General features: G+C 37.9%; 2 protein-coding genes and 1 long non-coding RNA gene across 4 annotated transcripts; 2 read left to right on the top strand and 1 right to left on the bottom strand.

Annotated features, from left to right (window-relative positions):
- Positions 1-7: 7 nt before the first annotated feature.
- Positions 8-11,081, top strand: LOC111804804. 2 transcript variants are annotated; one of them, XM_023689596.1, is made up of 12 exons: positions 8-831; positions 1,385-1,699; positions 1,791-1,891; positions 7,162-7,366; positions 7,460-7,525; positions 7,874-8,365; positions 8,449-8,517; positions 8,787-8,948; positions 9,369-9,585; positions 9,669-9,808; positions 9,931-10,117; positions 10,614-11,081. In XM_023689596.1, the coding sequence occupies exons 1-12, from the start codon at positions 163-165 to the stop codon at positions 10,724-10,726; spliced, it is 2,736 nt and encodes a 911-aa protein (XP_023545364.1). In that variant the 5' UTR covers positions 8-162; the 3' UTR covers positions 10,727-11,081. The 2 variants fall into 2 exon arrangements, with proteins under 2 accessions (XP_023545364.1, XP_023545366.1); XM_023689598.1 differs by lacking the exons at positions 7,162-7,366; positions 7,460-7,525; positions 7,874-8,365 and adding exons at positions 2,190-2,255; positions 4,598-5,089 and having other exon boundaries at positions 1,791-2,096; positions 9,669-9,766; positions 9,889-10,117.
- A 7-nt stretch (positions 11,082-11,088) lies between these two features.
- LOC111804806 lies at positions 11,089-12,313 on the top strand. Its single transcript, XR_002816578.1, has 2 exons — positions 11,089-11,143; positions 11,714-12,313. It is a non-coding gene; the product is annotated as an uncharacterized LOC111804806 (long non-coding RNA).
- A 66-nt stretch (positions 12,314-12,379) lies between these two features.
- LOC111804805 (peroxisomal adenine nucleotide carrier 1-like) lies at positions 12,380-16,893 on the bottom strand. Its single transcript, XM_023689599.1, has 5 exons — positions 16,490-16,893; positions 14,594-14,825; positions 13,870-14,016; positions 13,079-13,236; positions 12,380-13,000 (listed from the first exon to the last, which is right to left on the bottom strand). The coding sequence occupies exons 1-5, from the start codon at positions 16,630-16,632 to the stop codon at positions 12,727-12,729; spliced, it is 954 nt and encodes a 317-aa protein (XP_023545367.1). The 5' UTR covers positions 16,633-16,893; the 3' UTR covers positions 12,380-12,726.
- Between the last annotated feature and the right edge of the window lie 225 nt (positions 16,894-17,118).

The following is a 17,118-nucleotide window of genomic DNA, read 5'->3' as shown; positions in this document are numbered from 1 at the left end:
AGTCCAAATAACAGAGACCAGTTGGATACACTCTGTATATTCCGGCTAAGATGCGCGGCGCGCGCATTTGCAGAGCATCAAAGCCTTGAATCTCAATTTTACCGACGCCGACGGTGAGAATCGGCCGCAGAGGAGAACACAGGGATAGAGGGACTCTTCGCTATGGTGGAGGATGACGACGATTGGGGCGATTTCGTCGACCATTCCTCTCAGATCGGCGATGGTTTCGATCTCTCCGGTGGACTCTCCTGTGCCCGGCCTTCTCCCAATTCAAACTCCTCCTCCGACATGTCCCCGGAGATTCAGTGGGCGAAGTCTCAGGGGGCTATTCCGCTTTCCATTTTTGGGGAGGAGGAAGAGGAGGAGGAGTTTGGATCCGGTGTAGTTGGTTCTAGTGTTGGGTTTGGAGAGATTTCGTCTGTTGGGAAAGAGAGTGGTTCGGCGAAGAAGGGAGGGGGTTTGGGTGTTGGGGTTCGGATTGATGATTTGATAGCGAATTTGTATAGTCCAAATCAGCAGATCAAAGCGGGAAGTCCATTGAAATCGAACATGGAATTCGATTCTTTGAACTTCAGTACTTCGTTGGATTTTAAATCTAGTGACTCCAATTTGAATGTCAATGGGGTACATTCTTATGCTAGCCAGACCAATTTCGAAAGCGATTTTAGAGGTTTTGAAGCTAATGGAGTGAAGTCTAATGGGTTCCATTCTGACTTGACAAACGTCGGTGAGAGCAATGAGGATGACGGGGAGGAGGTGGCCGATTTTGATGGCTGGGAATTTAAGGCTGCAGAGTCAGCTACGCCAACGGGTGATGCTCAGAAAGCCAAGGTAAACGAACAGGGGAAGTTGAAATTAGACTTCATAAATTGGTTTCGTTTTCAAATTTCTTGGAGCTCCAATGAATTGGAGTGCAAGTACTAGTTTCTTAGAGTTCCAATATATTAGAAGTAGAAGCTAACAAAACAAAGTTCAAAGATTAGATAGGAGTTCAGAGTTTTGTTGTTGTTCATTTTATTAATTTCAAAATAACAATAGGAGCTACTCATTTTCATAACCATACCAGGAAGAACTGGTTTTTGAACTATTTCATTTGAAGATAGGGCCTCCAATGCAAATTCAAGGTGCAATTCAGGCGGGTATTATTGTTTTATATACTTCACAATTACCAACTCTTTATTGTTCAAGGTACCTGGAACATGCTGAGAAATTTATAGATTTCTGTTAACTACTAGCTATTCTCGGTTTGTGCATTACTTCCAACTTATACTGGAGATTCCTAGTGTTGTGCTTGATTGGTTATTCGAGCCTTTTAAAATAATGTGTATGAACTGCTATGTGTATAAGAGATGATACTTTAAGATTGACATTCTATAATCTGAAGGTTGACACAACAAGACAAGAAGCTTTTGATGGAGTAGCACGGGCATTTGAGTTTGCAATCAATGGACATAACCATGGAGATTTAATTGTAAAATCAAATGGAGCTGTTAACAACATAGATGAATGGGACAACGGATTTAATCTTGATGCAAGCCCTGTGGTCCAACATGGTGTCGTATCAAACTCTCAAAATAAAAATGGTCAGAATGATCTAGATTATGGCTTAAATCCTTCTCCTATTGATCGGAATGCCAATGGTGATGGACATGTTTGGGATTTCAAGGATGCTTTTTCTGATGCATCAGACTATAAGTTGGTGAGTTGGTATGAATTTTTTTAGCATTATATTGAGAAGTTTAAGATATTTAATAAGTTGGATCATGCTACAACTTTTATTTTCATTGTAGGAAGAGTTGAAGCCTGTCATCATGCCTCCTAATGGTGTAGAGGTGCTTGTTCCAAATGGTAGTGTCGATGTTTCTTTGTTCGCTCCTGGGATTTCTGACAAATCTAATGAACAACAAAATTTTGACTTAAGTTTCAACCTGAATTGGGGGAAAGAAGACAATAATCTTTTGAATGGAAACCAGGATGGCAACTTCCATGATACTGGGAGAGATTTAAACACTTCTCTAGCTAACGAGAATGATGATTTCAGTGAGAATATTTGGGATTTCAAGTCTGCACTTTCAGATTCTGGATCAAACAATAAGGTTTTTTTTTTTTTTAAGTCTGTGAATTCATGATATTTAAGTTCCATTTTCTCTGTATTTGAAATTGATGTTCCACATCTTATTTGGCTGTAGGAAGAGCCAGTTGAATCTGTGGCTGGTCTTGAAGCTCCTGCTTTTGATTTTAGCTATAGTAGTCAGGTGGTTGCTCATATCTCCTGATGTATGATAAATTTTTATGGAGTTGCTTCAATTTTTTCCTGTGTTCTAGATGGCAAAGTTTCCAATAATTTGAAATTTTTACCTTTCCTCTTATATTGGTGTCAGGGTCGGGGTCGATTCCCCAAACCTTATAATTGTAAATACTATGAATATGGATTATCTAACTATTTTTGTTCTAGTTTTGTGCACCTGACCTTCTGTGCATGTTGTACTGTATATTCTACTTTATATCTTGTCAACCTTGAACTTTCCGTGCTTCTTTTGTTTCTATAGAAATATTGTGCTTTGGGTTGTAATGATTGCTTCTTTCTAATTTTTTTCTTTCAGAGGAATTCAGAGTTATTGTCCAGTCACCGGAAGGCCTTGCCCTTGTCAATTCTTGAAGATGAAGAGCTGGAAACTGCGGATGATTTTACAATGAATCAAGATGCTTCTACCTTTATATCTGTCACCAGTGAAGGACGTGATAACAAGAATCCTGGTTCTANGAAAGCCAAGGTAAACGAACAGGGGAAGTTGAAATTAGACTTCGTAAATTGGTTTCGTTTTCAAATTTCTTGGAGCTCCAATGAATTGGAATGCAAGTACTAGTTTCTTAGAGTTCCAATATATTAGAAGTAGAAGCTAACAAAACAAAGTTCAAAGATTAGATAGGAGTTCAGAGTTTTGTTGTTGTTCATTTTATTAATTTCAAAATAACAATAGGAGCTACTCATTTTCATAACCATACCAGGAAGAACTGGTTTTTGAACTATTTCATTTGAAGATAGGGCCTCCAATGCAAATTCAAGGTGCAATTCAGGCGGGTATTATTGTTTTATTTACTAANATGCAAATTCAAGGTGCAATTCAGGCGGGTATTATTGTTTTATATACTTCACAATTACCAACTCTTTATTGTTCAAGGTACCTGGAACATGCTGAGAAATTTATAGATTTCTGTTAACTACTAGCTATTCTCGGTTTGTGCATTACTTCCAACTTATACTGGAGATTCCTAGTGTTGTGCTTGATTGGTTATTCGAGCCTTTTAAAATAATGTGTATGAACTGCTATGTGTATAAGAGATGATACTTTAAGATTGACATTCTATAATCTGAAGGTTGACACAACAAGACAAGAAGCTTTTGATGGAGTAGCACGGGCATTTGAGTTTGCAATCAATGGACATAACCATGGAGATTTAATTGTAAAATCAAATGGAGCTGTTAACAACATAGATGAATGGGACAACGGATTTAATCTTGATGCAAGCCCTGTGGTCCAACATGGTGTCGTATCAAACTCTCAAAATAAAAATGGTCAGAATGATCTAGATTATGGCTTAAATCCTTCTCCTATTGATCGGAATGCCAATGGTGATGGACATGTTTGGGATTTCAAGGATGCTTTTTCTGATGCATCAGACTATAAGTTGGTGAGTTGGTATGAATTTTTTTAGCATTATATTGAGAAGTTTAAGATATTTAATAAGTTGGATCATGCTACAACTTTTATTTTCATTGTAGGAAGAGTTGAAGCCTGTCATCATGCCTCCTAATGGTGTAGAGGTGCTTGTTCCAAATGGTAGTGTCGATGTTTCTTTGTTCGCTCCTGGGATTTCTGACAAATCTAATGAACAACAAAATTTTGACTTAAGTTTCAACCTGAATTGGGGGAAAGAAGACAATAATCTTTTGAATGGAAACCAGGATGGCAACTTCCATGATACTGGGAGAGATTTAAACACTTCTCTAGCTAACGAGAATGATGATTTCAGTGAGAATATTTGGGATTTCAAGTCTGCACTTTCAGATTCTGGATCAAACAATAAGGTTTTTTTTTTTTTTAAGTCTGTGAATTCATGATATTTAAGTTCCATTTTCTCTGTATTTGAAATTGATGTTCCACATCTTATTTGGCTGTAGGAAGAGCCAGTTGAATCTGTGGCTGGTCTTGAAGCTCCTGCTTTTGATTTTAGCTATAGTAGTCAGGTGGTTGCTCATATCTCCTGATGTATGATAAATTTTTATGGAGTTGCTTCAATTTTTTCCTGTGTTCTAGATGGCAAAGTTTCCAATAATTTGAAATTTTTACCTTTCCTCTTATATTGGTGTCAGGGTCGGGGTCGATTCCCCAAACCTTATAATTGTAAATACTATGAATATGGATTATCTAACTATTTTTGTTCTAGTTTTGTGCACCTGACCTTCTGTGCATGTTGTACTGTATATTCTACTTTATATCTTGTCAACCTTGAACTTTCCGTGCTTCTTTTGTTTCTATAGAAATATTGTGCTTTGGGTTGTAATGATTGCTTCTTTCTAATTTTTTTCTTTCAGAGGAATTCAGAGTTATTGTCCAGTCACCGGAAGGCCTTGCCCTTGTCAATTCTTGAAGATGAAGAGCTGGAAACTGCGGATGATTTTACAATGAATCAAGATGCTTCTACCTTTATATCTGTCACCAGTGAAGGACGTGATAACAAGAATCCTGGTTCTAATGTATCTATCAATGACATGATATCAAGTCTATATAATCAAGCTGAGAAAAATGGTTCCATCAATTATTCCCCTGAAGAAAATGAAAATGGAATAAATTTATCATCAAGGATGTCACATTCCGATTTAGGCAATGATGATGATGATGATTCCTGTGAATTCAAGGATGCATCACCGAATGTTAACGTGACCGATCAAACTTACGTTACCATTCTTGGAGATTTACCCAAGCCGTCATCTACTAAGCTACAGTTTGATTGTTACATGGATTTTTATCACAAGTTAAATCTTGTTTTGAACCATGTTGTTCACGGCCTTCTTGGGAATTTAGAGGTCGGTAATCTTATGAATATATCCTTCCACGATATGTGTTATTAACGTTGTTTAATTTTAATTTTAATTTTCTTCCTTGATAGAATGCCCAAAGTAATACCTCTCTTTCTGGTGAAAGTGCAAAATTAAGAGCCATTTGTGAAGAANATCTTGTCAACCTTGAACTTTCCGTGCTTCTTTTGTTTCTATAGAAATCTTGTGCTTTGGGTTGTAATGATTGCTTCTTTCTAATTTTTTTCTTTCAGAGGAATTCAGAGTTATTGTCCAGTCACCGGAAGGCCTTGCCCTTGTCAATTCTTGAAGATGAAGAGCTGGAAACTGCGGATGATTTTACAATGAATCAAGATCCTTCTACCTTTATATCTGTCACCAGTGAAGGACGTGATAACAAGAATCCTGGTTCTGATGTATCTATCAATGACATGATATCAAGTCTATATAATCAAGCTGAGAAAAATGGTTCCACCAATTATTCCCCTGAAGAAAATGAAAATGGAATAAATTTATCATCAAGGATGTCACATTCCGATTTAGGCAATGATGATGATGATTCCTGGGAATTCAAGGATGCATCACCGGATGTTAACGTGACCGATCAAACTTACGTTACCATTCTTGGAGATTTACCCGAGCCGTCATCTACTAAACTACAGTTTGATTGTTACATGGATTTTTATCACAAGTTAAATCTTGCTTTGAACCATGTTGTTCACGGCCTTCTTGGGAATTTAGAGGTCGGTAATCTTATGAATATGTCCTTCCACGAAATGTGTTATTAGCGTTGTTTAATTTTTTTTTTTTTTCTTCCTTGATAGAATGGCCAAAGTAGTAATACCTCTTTTTCTGGTGAAAATGCAAAATTAAGAGCCATTTGTGAAGAAATTCGGGTTTGTAACCATGCTTGCTTCTTTCTTACTGGCTTTTCTTTTATTATCATCTCTTCAATTTTAAGCCGTGATGTATACTTTTTTTGATTGTTTGTGTAAACACTAAACACTAATTGTTAAAACTTGTTGTTTACCTTATGTATATGCATCTCTTTTCATAATCATTATGAAACATAATTGCTATGAGATGACAATCCATGTCTTTCATATGGAATGTGTGGTATTTTTCCGTGAACTCCTGTACATAATTTTCTTATTTCTTCCTTCAGAATTTCAGTGCCGAACTGTCCCAAGAGAACTTCACGACTGATAACTTCTCATCAGATGTTTTCCTTCCAAAAAATGATTTCAGTGAAATCTTTGAAATGTTGCGGGATCCAAGGTTTCATATTCTGGATGAAGAATTCCAGTTGTCGGAAAGGTTACCATTGGTAAGACTATCTTGCATTAGGATGATACATATTTCTTTTTGACGGAAACAAACGCTAATTATTATCTTTTAGAAATTTGAATTTCCTAGTGTTCATGTTCCAGAATCACTCGCCATTTCCCAACTGTTGAATGCACAAACCCAAATTTTTGTTTAATTCCTTCTGTTTCAAGCATGAATGCCTTTTTTAATTACAAATGATTTAGGATTGTCTTGATTGATGCAGTGAATAAGGGTGTTCTACTCTGGTATATTTTCTAGAGTTTTGAATTTTATGGAATATTTTTTGTATTTTTTAAGTACATGTCTAAATTACACTCTTATGCACTACAGTAATTCTTTTGGCTTCAGAAGCTAACTGTTTGAATATTTTTTGTCCTTGGTTATGGATATTACTTGACATTACTTGTTCTATGGATAGGCAGAAAATGATTTGACATCAGCTGTTGAGCTCTCGAAACACGTTGTGTCAACTCTGAAGATTCTCAAACTTGTGTCAGTGGAGAAGCAACCTAATTATGTTTCCATATGGAACAAAATGATGTTTATTTGCTTTCAAGAACTAAAACATGGTGCTTCGATTTGGAACGAATCCATACAGAGAAATGTTGAAAGTTGCATATTATCTGAACCTCAAGGTACTGACTGCATCATTTAGCTCTATGGATAATATTGCAAGTTGCAAGTTAGCTGACCAGTTCTTAATCTGTCATTGTTTCAGGAAAACGGTATATCTGCGCCCNGATTTCTGACAAATCTAATGAACAACAAAATTTTGACTTAAGTTTCAACCTGAATTGGGGGAAAGAAGACAATAATCTTTTGAATGGAAACCAGGATGGCAACTTCCATGATACTGGGAGAGATTTAAACACTTCTCTAGCTAACGAGAATGATGATTTCAGTGAGAATATTTGGGATTTCAAGTCTGCACTTTCAGATTCTGGATCAAACAATAAGGTTTTTTTTTTTTTTAAGTCTGTGAATTCATGATATTTAAGTTCCATTTTCTCTGTATTTGAAATTGATGTTCCACATCTTATTTGGCTGTAGGAAGAGCCAGTTGAATCTGTGGCTGGTCTTGAAGCTCCTGCTTTTGATTTTAGCTATAGTAGTCAGGTGGTTGCTCATATCTCCTGATGTATGATAAATTTTTATGGAGTTGCTTCAATTTTTTCCTGTGTTCTAGATGGCAAAGTTTCCAATAATTTGAAATTTTTACCTTTCCTCTTATATTGGTGTCAGGGTCGGGGTCGATTCCCCAAACCTTATAATTGTAAATACTATGAATATGGATTATCTAACTATTTTTGTTCTAGTTTTGTGCACCTGACCTTCTGTGCATGTTGTACTGTATATTCTACTTTATATCTTGTCAACCTTGAACTTTCCGTGCTTCTTTTGTTTCTATAGAAATATTGTGCTTTGGGTTGTAATGATTGCTTCTTTCTAATTTTTTTCTTTCAGAGGAATTCAGAGTTATTGTCCAGTCACCGGAAGGCCTTGCCCTTGTCAATTCTTGAAGATGAAGAGCTGGAAACTGCGGATGATTTTACAATGAATCAAGATGCTTCTACCTTTATATCTGTCACCAGTGAAGGACGTGATAACAAGAATCCTGGTTCTAATGTATCTATCAATGACATGATATCAAGTCTATATAATCAAGCTGAGAAAAATGGTTCCATCAATTATTCCCCTGAAGAAAATGAAAATGGAATAAATTTATCATCAAGGATGTCACATTCCGATTTAGGCAATGATGATGATGATGATTCCTGTGAATTCAAGGATGCATCACCGAATGTTAACGTGACCGATCAAACTTACGTTACCATTCTTGGAGATTTACCCAAGCCGTCATCTACTAAGCTACAGTTTGATTGTTACATGGATTTTTATCACAAGTTAAATCTTGTTTTGAACCATGTTGTTCACGGCCTTCTTGGGAATTTAGAGGTCGGTAATCTTATGAATATATCCTTCCACGATATGTGTTATTAACGTTGTTTAATTTTAATTTTAATTTTCTTCCTTGATAGAATGCCCAAAGTAATACCTCTCTTTCTGGTGAAAGTGCAAAATTAAGAGCCATTTGTGAAGAAATTCGGGTTTGTAACCATGCTTGCTTCTTTCTTACTGGCTTTTCTTTTATTATCATCTCTTCAATTTTAAGCCGTGATGTATACTTTTTTTGATTGTTTGTGTAAACACTAAACACTAATTGTTAAAACTTGTTGTTTACCTTATGTATATGCATCTCTTTTCATAATCATTATGAAACATAATTGCTATGAGATGACAATCCATGTCTTTCATATGGAATGTGTGGTATTTTTCCGTGAACTCCTGTACATAATTTTCTTATTTCTTCCTTCAGAATTTCAGTGCCGAACTGTCCCAAGAGAACTTCACGACTGATAACTTCTCATCAGATGTTTTCCTTCCAAAAAATGATTTCAGTGAAATCTTTGAAATGTTGCGGGATCCAAGGTTTCATATTCTGGATGAAGAATTCCAGTTGTCGGAAAGGTTACCATTGGTAAGACTATCTTGCATTAGGATGATACATATTTCTTTTTGACGGAAACAAACGCTAATTATTATCTTTTAGAAATTTGAATTTCCTAGTGTTCATGTTCCAGAATCACTCGCCATTTCCCAACTGTTGAATGCACAAACCCAAATTTTTGTTTAATTCCTTCTGTTTCAAGCATGAATGCCTTTTTTAATTACAAATGATTTAGGATTGTCTTGATTGATGCAGTGAATAAGGGTGTTCTACTCTGGTATATTTTCTAGAGTTTTGAATTTTATGGAATATTTTTTGTATTTTTTAAGTACATGTCTAAATTACACTCTTATGCACTACAGTAATTCTTTTGGCTTCAGAAGCTAACTGTTTGAATATTTTTTGTCCTTGGTTATGGATATTACTTGACATTACTTGTTCTATGGATAGGCAGAAAATGATTTGACATCAGCTGTTGAGCTCTCGAAACACGTTGTGTCAACTCTGAAGATTCTCAAACTTGTGTCAGTGGAGAAGCAACCTAATTATGTTTCCATATGGAACAAAATGATGTTTATTTGCTTTCAAGAACTAAAACATGGTGCTTCGATTTGGAACGAATCCATACAGAGAAATGTTGAAAGTTGCATATTATCTGAACCTCAAGGTACTGACTGCATCATTTAGCTCTATGGATAATATTGCAAGTTGCAAGTTAGCTGACCAGTTCTTAATCTGTCATTGTTTCAGGAAAACGGTATATCTGCGCCCTTGGAGAGATTTATAGGGTAGTTCAAGTGCTTAGAGCCTCAGTTACACTTTACAAGCCATGGATTCTGTTGGGTCAGGTTGATCCCAGTGGCTTGATTTCTCTTCTAAATGAGTGCTCCNCCTTGGAGAGATTTATAGGGTAGTTCAAGTGCTTAGAGCCTCAATTATACTTTACAAGCCATGGATACTGTTGGGTCAGGTTGATCCCAGTGGCTTGATTTCTCTTCTAAATGAGTGCTCAAATATTTGGACGAGTTCAGGACTCGTTGAGGCTCTCTGCAAGACTGATGGTCCTATTGATTGCAAGGCATTATTGGATTCTATCAATTTTATTCAGAATCTTGATGAATGGGGTCTGAGAAAGCATGTTCTCTTCGGACAACAGCCTACTTGTAATCTATCACTCATAAATGCTGAATCAATTCCAGGTATCCACGATTCCATTATACTCTCTTTTTTCGAACTCGGAAATTGAACTTTAATAGAACCAAAGATTACAAAAGAAGGGGAGATGAGTTATCAACCCACCCACTGATGAATGAGCCTACAAAGAACCTACTCCAATGTGCTTGAATATATATAGAAATAGAAATGAAAAGAAAAAAATGGACAATTACAAACGAAATGCAAGAGTATATACCAAAAGATCCCCAAAGAGATAACAAGATTCCAAATTTCCAATTACACCTTACAATTGAGACCTCTAGATTTCTGTTGATATCGACACCTTGATTCCACCTTAGTGTTGTGCATGAACTCAAAATTTACTTAGCACTAGATTTTATGGATTTGCTGGGATTTCAGTAAGAAAAAAAAACATAGAATTCTGTCAATCTAATACTATTCCCATTTCTATCTTCTTTATGCCCTATGTAAAAATCATTTTTACAGTTCCATCTTCCTGATATTTTGATTTGGCATTAGGCTTGGATTTGGTGGTCTGGGATGGGGAGAGCTACTTTTTGAAGCTTGCAAACTTGTGGGCAAATCTAATAGACCGCGATCCTCCATTCATTCAGCACCCAAATAATAGGTGATAAGAGGGTTGAGTTGATTTGTATGATAGTCTGGATGATGTGGCTGTTGCTATTTTCTCCAAACAAGGTTTCGTCAGCTTTCGTCCCAGATGCTTGTCCGTGTCGATGTTTAATAGGAAACGCTAGATAATTTCACTTCTTGAGATGAAAGTAAGAAAGGAGAATACTTTCTGGCCTTTCAAGAAGATCCAAATAAATCCATCTGGGTCTCTTGGGAACCATTCTTTAGAACAGCCGCTACATAGCAATTGAAGATGTTTGATATTTGTATCATATGGTGCCCAGAACTGGATGGATTCAGAGCACCGCATTGATAGATAGAAATTTCCTTTTATTCCTTCTGGTTCTTGTTTAGATGTGANTTCGGACAACAGCCTACTTGTAATCTATCACTCATAAATGCTGAATCAATTCCAGGTATCCACGATTCCATTATACTCTCTTTTTTCGAACTCGGAAATTGAACTTTAATAGAACCAAAGATTACAAAAGAAGGGGAGATGAGTTATCAACCCACCCACTGATGAATGAGCCTACAAAGAACCTACTCCAATGTGCTTGAATATATATAGAAATAGAAATGAAAAGAAAAAAATGGACAATTACAAACGAAATGCAAGAGTATATACCAAAAGATCCCCAAAGAGCTAACAAGATTCCAAATTTCCAATTACACGNACAAACGAAATGCAAGAGTATATACCAAAAGATCCCCAAAGAGATAACAAGATTCCAAATTTCCAATTACACCTTACAATTGAGACCTCTAGATTTCTGTTGATATCGACACCTTGATTCCACCTTAGTGTTGTGCATGAACTCAAAATTTACTTAGCACTAGATTTTATGGATTTGCTGGGATTTCAGTAAGAAAAAAAAACATAGAATTCTGTCAATCTAATACTATTCCCATTTCTATCTTCTTTATGCCCTATGTAAAAATCATTTTTACAGTTCCATCTTCCTGATATTTTGATTTGGCATTAGGCTTGGATTTGGTGGTCTGGGATGGGGAGAGCTACTTTTTGAAGCTTGCAAACTTGTGGGCAAATCTAATAGACCGCGATCCTCCATTCATTCAGCACCCAAATAATAGGTGATAAGAGGGTTGAGTTGATTTGTATGATAGTCTGGATGATGTGGCTGTTGCTATTTTCTCCAAACAAGGTTTCGTCAGCTTTCGTCCCAGATGCTTGTCCGTGTCGATGTTTAATAGGAAACACTAGATAATTTCACTTCTTGAGATGAAAGTAAGAAAGGAGAATACTTTCTGGCCTTTCAAGAAGATCCAAATAAATCCATCTGGGTCTCTTGGGAACCATTCTTTAGAACAGCCGCTACATAGCAATTGAAGATGTTTGATATTTGTATCATATGGTGCCCAGAACTGGATGGATTCAGAGCACCGCATTGATAGATAGAAATTTCCTTTTATTCCTTCTGGTTCTTGTTTAGATGTGATATTTCTAGTTCAGAATCCCAGAATCAGAGTGAGGTTTGTACACTGTATATATAGGTTTTTTCCAGAACCATTGTGGTATTTTTAGTTTGTGAAGGTAATTGATTCCATTTTTCCCATTGTTTTAACAGTTTGCACCAAGATATTGTCTTACTGCTGCAACGCCTCAGATGAATGGGTATGCTCTGAAAATCTTTCATGTGTAGTGTAGCATTTCATTACTAAACATATTAGTCGATTAACAACTCTTGCACATGATCAAGTCTATTAATAAGAGCTTGATTGTTGATTGTTGAAATGGTAGGGTTACAAACTATGTTACAAAGAGTAATTGAGTACAAAATTTATGGCATTACCTATGGTCATGCTATTATTGAACAGAACCCTCTTAACAAAAAATCCTGCATTTCAACCTAAAATATGGAACTCTCCACAGAGGATATATTAATTTCTTCTGGTAAAAACCAACAAGATTGCATTGTTTCCATGTTATTGCTTCATCTCCTTCTTCTTCACAGGTTTTTGGCCTTTATCGACACCTTCAGCTACTCTTTAGTCTAGGCTTAGTAAGAAATAGATACCTTCTGGTTGCAAGTATTAAAACCCATGCACTTGAAGTGATCTTCTCTTTTATCATCAAAAGCAGAGCTGAACTAAGTACCGTTTTCAAGATCTGTGCTTGCAATCCCTTGAAAAATCCTAGTATCCCTTCTTTTCTCCATATAGAATGGACAACACCCGGAACTGTTCGGCGGACGTTTGGACGATGTTCTTTCGTTTCATTGTCGTGTGCAGCTTGGATCATCACCTTACACCTGCGTGCGGAGAAAAATCTTTAGTGTTTTAACATGCCAGTGTGAGAAGGATAAGGATGTGAAAGAAATATAGTGCACCTGATTGCAGGATATGTCAAAACGGTGGCAATGCTTTTTGAAATTGCACCTATTACAAAGGCTGTAAAAGCAGAAAGGACTACTGGAGATGAACCTTGTTCTGTTTTGTTCTGCTTTCCTCTGAGGATGTTCTGCTTTAGCTGATCAAACACTGTGTACTGAAGTAAAATCATAGTTGTTGTGTTAAATCCAGAGTGCAGCCACAAAAAGGAATGTTTAGAAGAAGATAAATTGGCTGGATTGAACGGTAAGAGAGTGCCGCCCAAGCCCAAGCCTACTGCTAGCAGATATTGTCTTCTTTGGATTTTTCCTTTCGAGCTTCCCCCTCAAAGTTTTTAAAACGTGCCTGCTAGGGAGAGGTTTCCACACCCTTACAAAAAAGTGTTTCGTTCTCCCCAATCGTTGTGGGATCTCACAATCCACCCCCCTTCAAGACCCAGCGTTCTCACTAGCACTCGTTTCCTTCTCCATTCGATGTCCAACGTCCTTGCACACCACCTCATGTCCACCCCCTTCGGCGCTCAGCCTCCTCGCTGGCAATATCGTCTGGTGTCTAGCTCTAAAATCAACTGTAACAGCCCAACCCCACCGCTAGCAGGTATTGTCCTCTTTGGGCTTCCCCTCAAGGTTTTTAAAACGCGTCTACTAGGAAAAGGTTTCCACACTCTTATAAAGAATGCTTCGTTCTCCTCCCCAATCGATGTGGGATCTCACTGACCACTAATGATCTCAGTCTCACCGGGTACAAACAAATGGATGGCTGAAAAAATTAGCATGGACAGGAGAAGTACCTGAATAGCAGGGTTTGAAGTCAGCAGCAATGAAATTCCAAGACCATCAAATGCATCACTCCAACTGCCCTCTGTCACGGTCTGGAAAAGCCCCTTCGATTTTCCGAAGGCACTAGTCTGCATTCGTGAGGAGGCTGTATCCAAGGGCTACACAATGAAAAACCAAGAAAACCATTTTTTATGTGTTTCAGTTAAGCCATTAAACTTCAATATTTCATCAAGATGCGCTCTTGTGCATACAAGACTTCTCGAAGAGGCTTGGAACTTCATATACCGACAACGTTCATCGAACTTCGCAGCTCGATGTTGCACTCAATAATAAGCAAGCCACTCTTTTAACAAGCAGGACTGCTGAACTGAGAAACTATAACATATGAATGAATAAGAAGCCAAAACCATATTCTGCTTTACAAGAACTAAGCCCAATATAGCAATGACCAGAATCCCAAACACAATTCATACTCACTCTTCTAGGTAGCCAAAACAATGATATGCCAGCCTCAACAAACATCGTATAAGATGTCGAGATCTATGATTTTCTTTCCTTGTTTTGTGATTTTATCTCATTTTCAGGAATTGCAACATCAAAAGAACATGTCTTACGGATCATAAACAAGAATCTACGATGTCGTAAAGTTGGCAATTGAAGTAATAGTATGCTTTCTTCTAAGAACTCAAATTCAGGGCCTGCAAAAGTGGAAAGCTAAAGTTTTGATATTTCAACCTGAGTTAAAATGGCATTGCAAGCTCCCGCAGCAGCAGCGAGTAAGAGGTTTGCTTTTGTTCCAATTGATTTAGCCCCAGTTTTTGCCAGATATAGTCTTTTGAAGTAGCTATACCCATAGAAGTACAAAAACTGAGAAACAAAAGATTGTAGATTCTTGGTTCCCAGTCCCTGGTACAGCGAAAGAACTTGATTTGATTTTATTGCTTCCCACAACACATCTGAAAGATACCTACACAAGCCAAACCCAATGGAATCAATAGAGATGCCAAAAAGAAAACAACATCCAACGTTTTTATGGCATTGAATTAGTTTTCTAGCAGAAAAGCAGCACCATTTTGAACCAGGAGGTCATTGCAGTGATTATGTTGTGTTGTGTCAAAGGTGTTAATCAATAGCAAGTTTTGTGTATTGATTCGTTCTTCCACAAGCATAACTTCATTGATGATCTAAAAGCCATGAACCCAAACAAGCCTTTTTTTCATCCCTACTTCAATTCAATCATCTTNATGATCTAAAAGCCATGAACCCAAACAAGCCTTTTTTTCATCCATACTTCAATTTAATCATCTCATCCATCTCATCCAACTCACAAGATGTGAGATCCTATATCGGTTGGAGAGGGAAACGAAGTATTCCTTATAAGGGTGTGAAAACCTCTCTCTAGTAAACACGTTTTAAAACCTTGAGGGGAAGCGGGGAAGCCCGGAAGGGAAAGCCCAAAGAGGACAATATTTGCTAGCGGTGGGCTTGGGCGGTTACAAATGGTATCTGAACCAGTCATCGGACGATGTGCCAGCGAGGACACTGGGTCCTCAAAAGAGGTAGATTGTGAGATCCTACATCGGTTGGAGAGGGGAACCAAAGGGTGTGGAAACCTCTCCCTAGCAGACACGTTTTAAAACCTTGAGGGGAAGCGGGGAATCCCGGNGGGAAGCCCGGAAGGGAAAGCCCAAAGAGGACAATATTTGCTAGCGGTGGGCTTGGGCGGTTACAAATGGTATCTGAACCAGTCATCGGACGATGTGCCAGCGAGGACACTGGGTCCTCAAAAGAGGTAGATTGTGAGATCCTACATCGGTTGGAGAGGGGAACCAAAGGGTGTGGAAACCTTTCTCTAGCAGACACGTTTTAAAACCTTGAGGGGAAGTTCGAAGGGGAAAGCCCAAAGAGGACAATATCTGCTAACGGTGGGCTTGGACTGTTATACAAGATTCCTACGAGCCTACAACACGGAGCTAGCAAAATAAATAACAGGGGCTTTTCCAGATTCCAAGCAGGCTGAATTAGCCACAGATGCTTTCAAATTATCCCAAAACTCCCACCAACTNCAAAGAGGACAATATCTGCTAACGGTGGGCTTGGACTGTTACACAAGATTCCTACGAGCCTACAACACGGAGCTAGCAAAATACATAACAGGGGCTTTTCCAGATTCCAAGCAGGCTGAATTAGCCACAGATGCTTTCAAATTATCCCAAAACTCCCACCAACCGCTTCAGAAACGCTCAAACACTCTAGATCATTCGATTCAAACTTAAAGAGAAGGAACAAGCCTTACAACCTGAAATTCACTGAAACTACAACGTCTGAACAGTCATGAGATCAATGACGTGATGGATTTTCAATTATCTTAAGATCGGATTAAGTCCATTTACTATAGATTTTCCTTCAAAAACAGGGTAACAACNATTTTCAATTATCTTAAGATCGGATTAAGTCCATTTACTATAGTTTTTCCTTCAAAAACAGGGTAACAACAGCAGCAATGATAGCCCAGATCACGATTTGAAAGCAAAACGAGAAAGTTCCCAAAACAAGGAAGAAACCGTCGAGATAAGAGGGGAATACACAAAAATCCAGATCAAGAAAAGCAAATACGAAGCTGTGGGCAACCTGTATTTCTGTTGGCCATGGGCTTGAACCTCGGCTTGGTACTTAGACTTGCAGGTATCAAGCGGGTACAAGATGGTGGTGCTGACGAGCGAACCGATCGCACCGGAAGTAGCCTCCGAGAGCGATTCGAGATCAAGACTCATGGCTCTCTCTTTCTATGAATGAAATTTCAAGCAATTTCAAATGGGTTTCTCTCGTTTGGGTGAGTAAGGCTTTAAATAGGCACAAGCACATGAAGAAGACGGGGAATTGCGTAGCAAGAGAATTTAGCGCGTGATGGTAGTGACATCTTTTGAAAGAATAAGCGCCACCGTTCGGCGTGTCGGCCGTCGGATTATGTTCACGGCGACTGGATCGACGGAGAAGATTGATCCAATTCTTCGTTTCCGATTTGAAGAGAAACTCTCAGCTACCCTCTTTGAACACTAGTGGTCGCTAGCTGCATGTTCCACGTGTATTATATATTTTTGTGGAAGTGTTCATGCTCAAAACACCGAAAAAAAGGACGTTGACATCTAAGTTCACTACTAGTAGATATTATCCATTTTTAACTCGTTACGTGACTCTCCACAATGGTATGATATTGTCCACTTTGAGCATAAGCTCTCATGGCTTTGCTTTGGGCTTTC

The sequence above is a fragment of the Cucurbita pepo genome, chromosome LG11, assembly GCF_002806865.2.
Source record: "Cucurbita pepo subsp. pepo cultivar mu-cu-16 chromosome LG11, ASM280686v2, whole genome shotgun sequence".
NCBI lineage: Eukaryota > Viridiplantae > Streptophyta > Magnoliopsida > Cucurbitales > Cucurbitaceae > Cucurbita > Cucurbita pepo.
Note: the sequence above shows the minus strand (reverse complement) of the source record. Positions and strands in the feature narration are given on the sequence as shown.

Coding starts and splice junctions, on each gene's coding strand:
- LOC111804804 (XM_023689596.1), top strand. CDS start 163: ATGGTGGAGGATGACGACGATTGGGGCGATTTCGTCGACCATTCCTCT. Junction 8,366..8,448: donor GCCTTCTTGGGAATTTAGAG/GTCGGTAATCTT, acceptor CTTCCTTGATAG/AATGCCCAAAGTAATACCTC. Junction 10,118..10,613: donor AAATGCTGAATCAATTCCAG/GTATCCACGATT, acceptor ATTTGGCATTAG/GCTTGGATTTGGTGGTCTGG.
- LOC111804805 (XM_023689599.1), bottom strand. CDS start 16,632: ATGAGTCTTGATCTCGAATCGCTCTCGGAGGCTACTTCCGGTGCGATC. Junction 14,017..14,593: donor GCAATGCCATTTTAACTCAG/GTTGAAATATCA, acceptor TTCATTGTGTAG/CCCTTGGATACAGCCTCCTC. Junction 13,237..13,869: donor CTTCAAACCCTGCTATTCAG/GTACTTCTCCTG, acceptor ATTTTACTTCAG/TACACAGTGTTTGATCAGCT.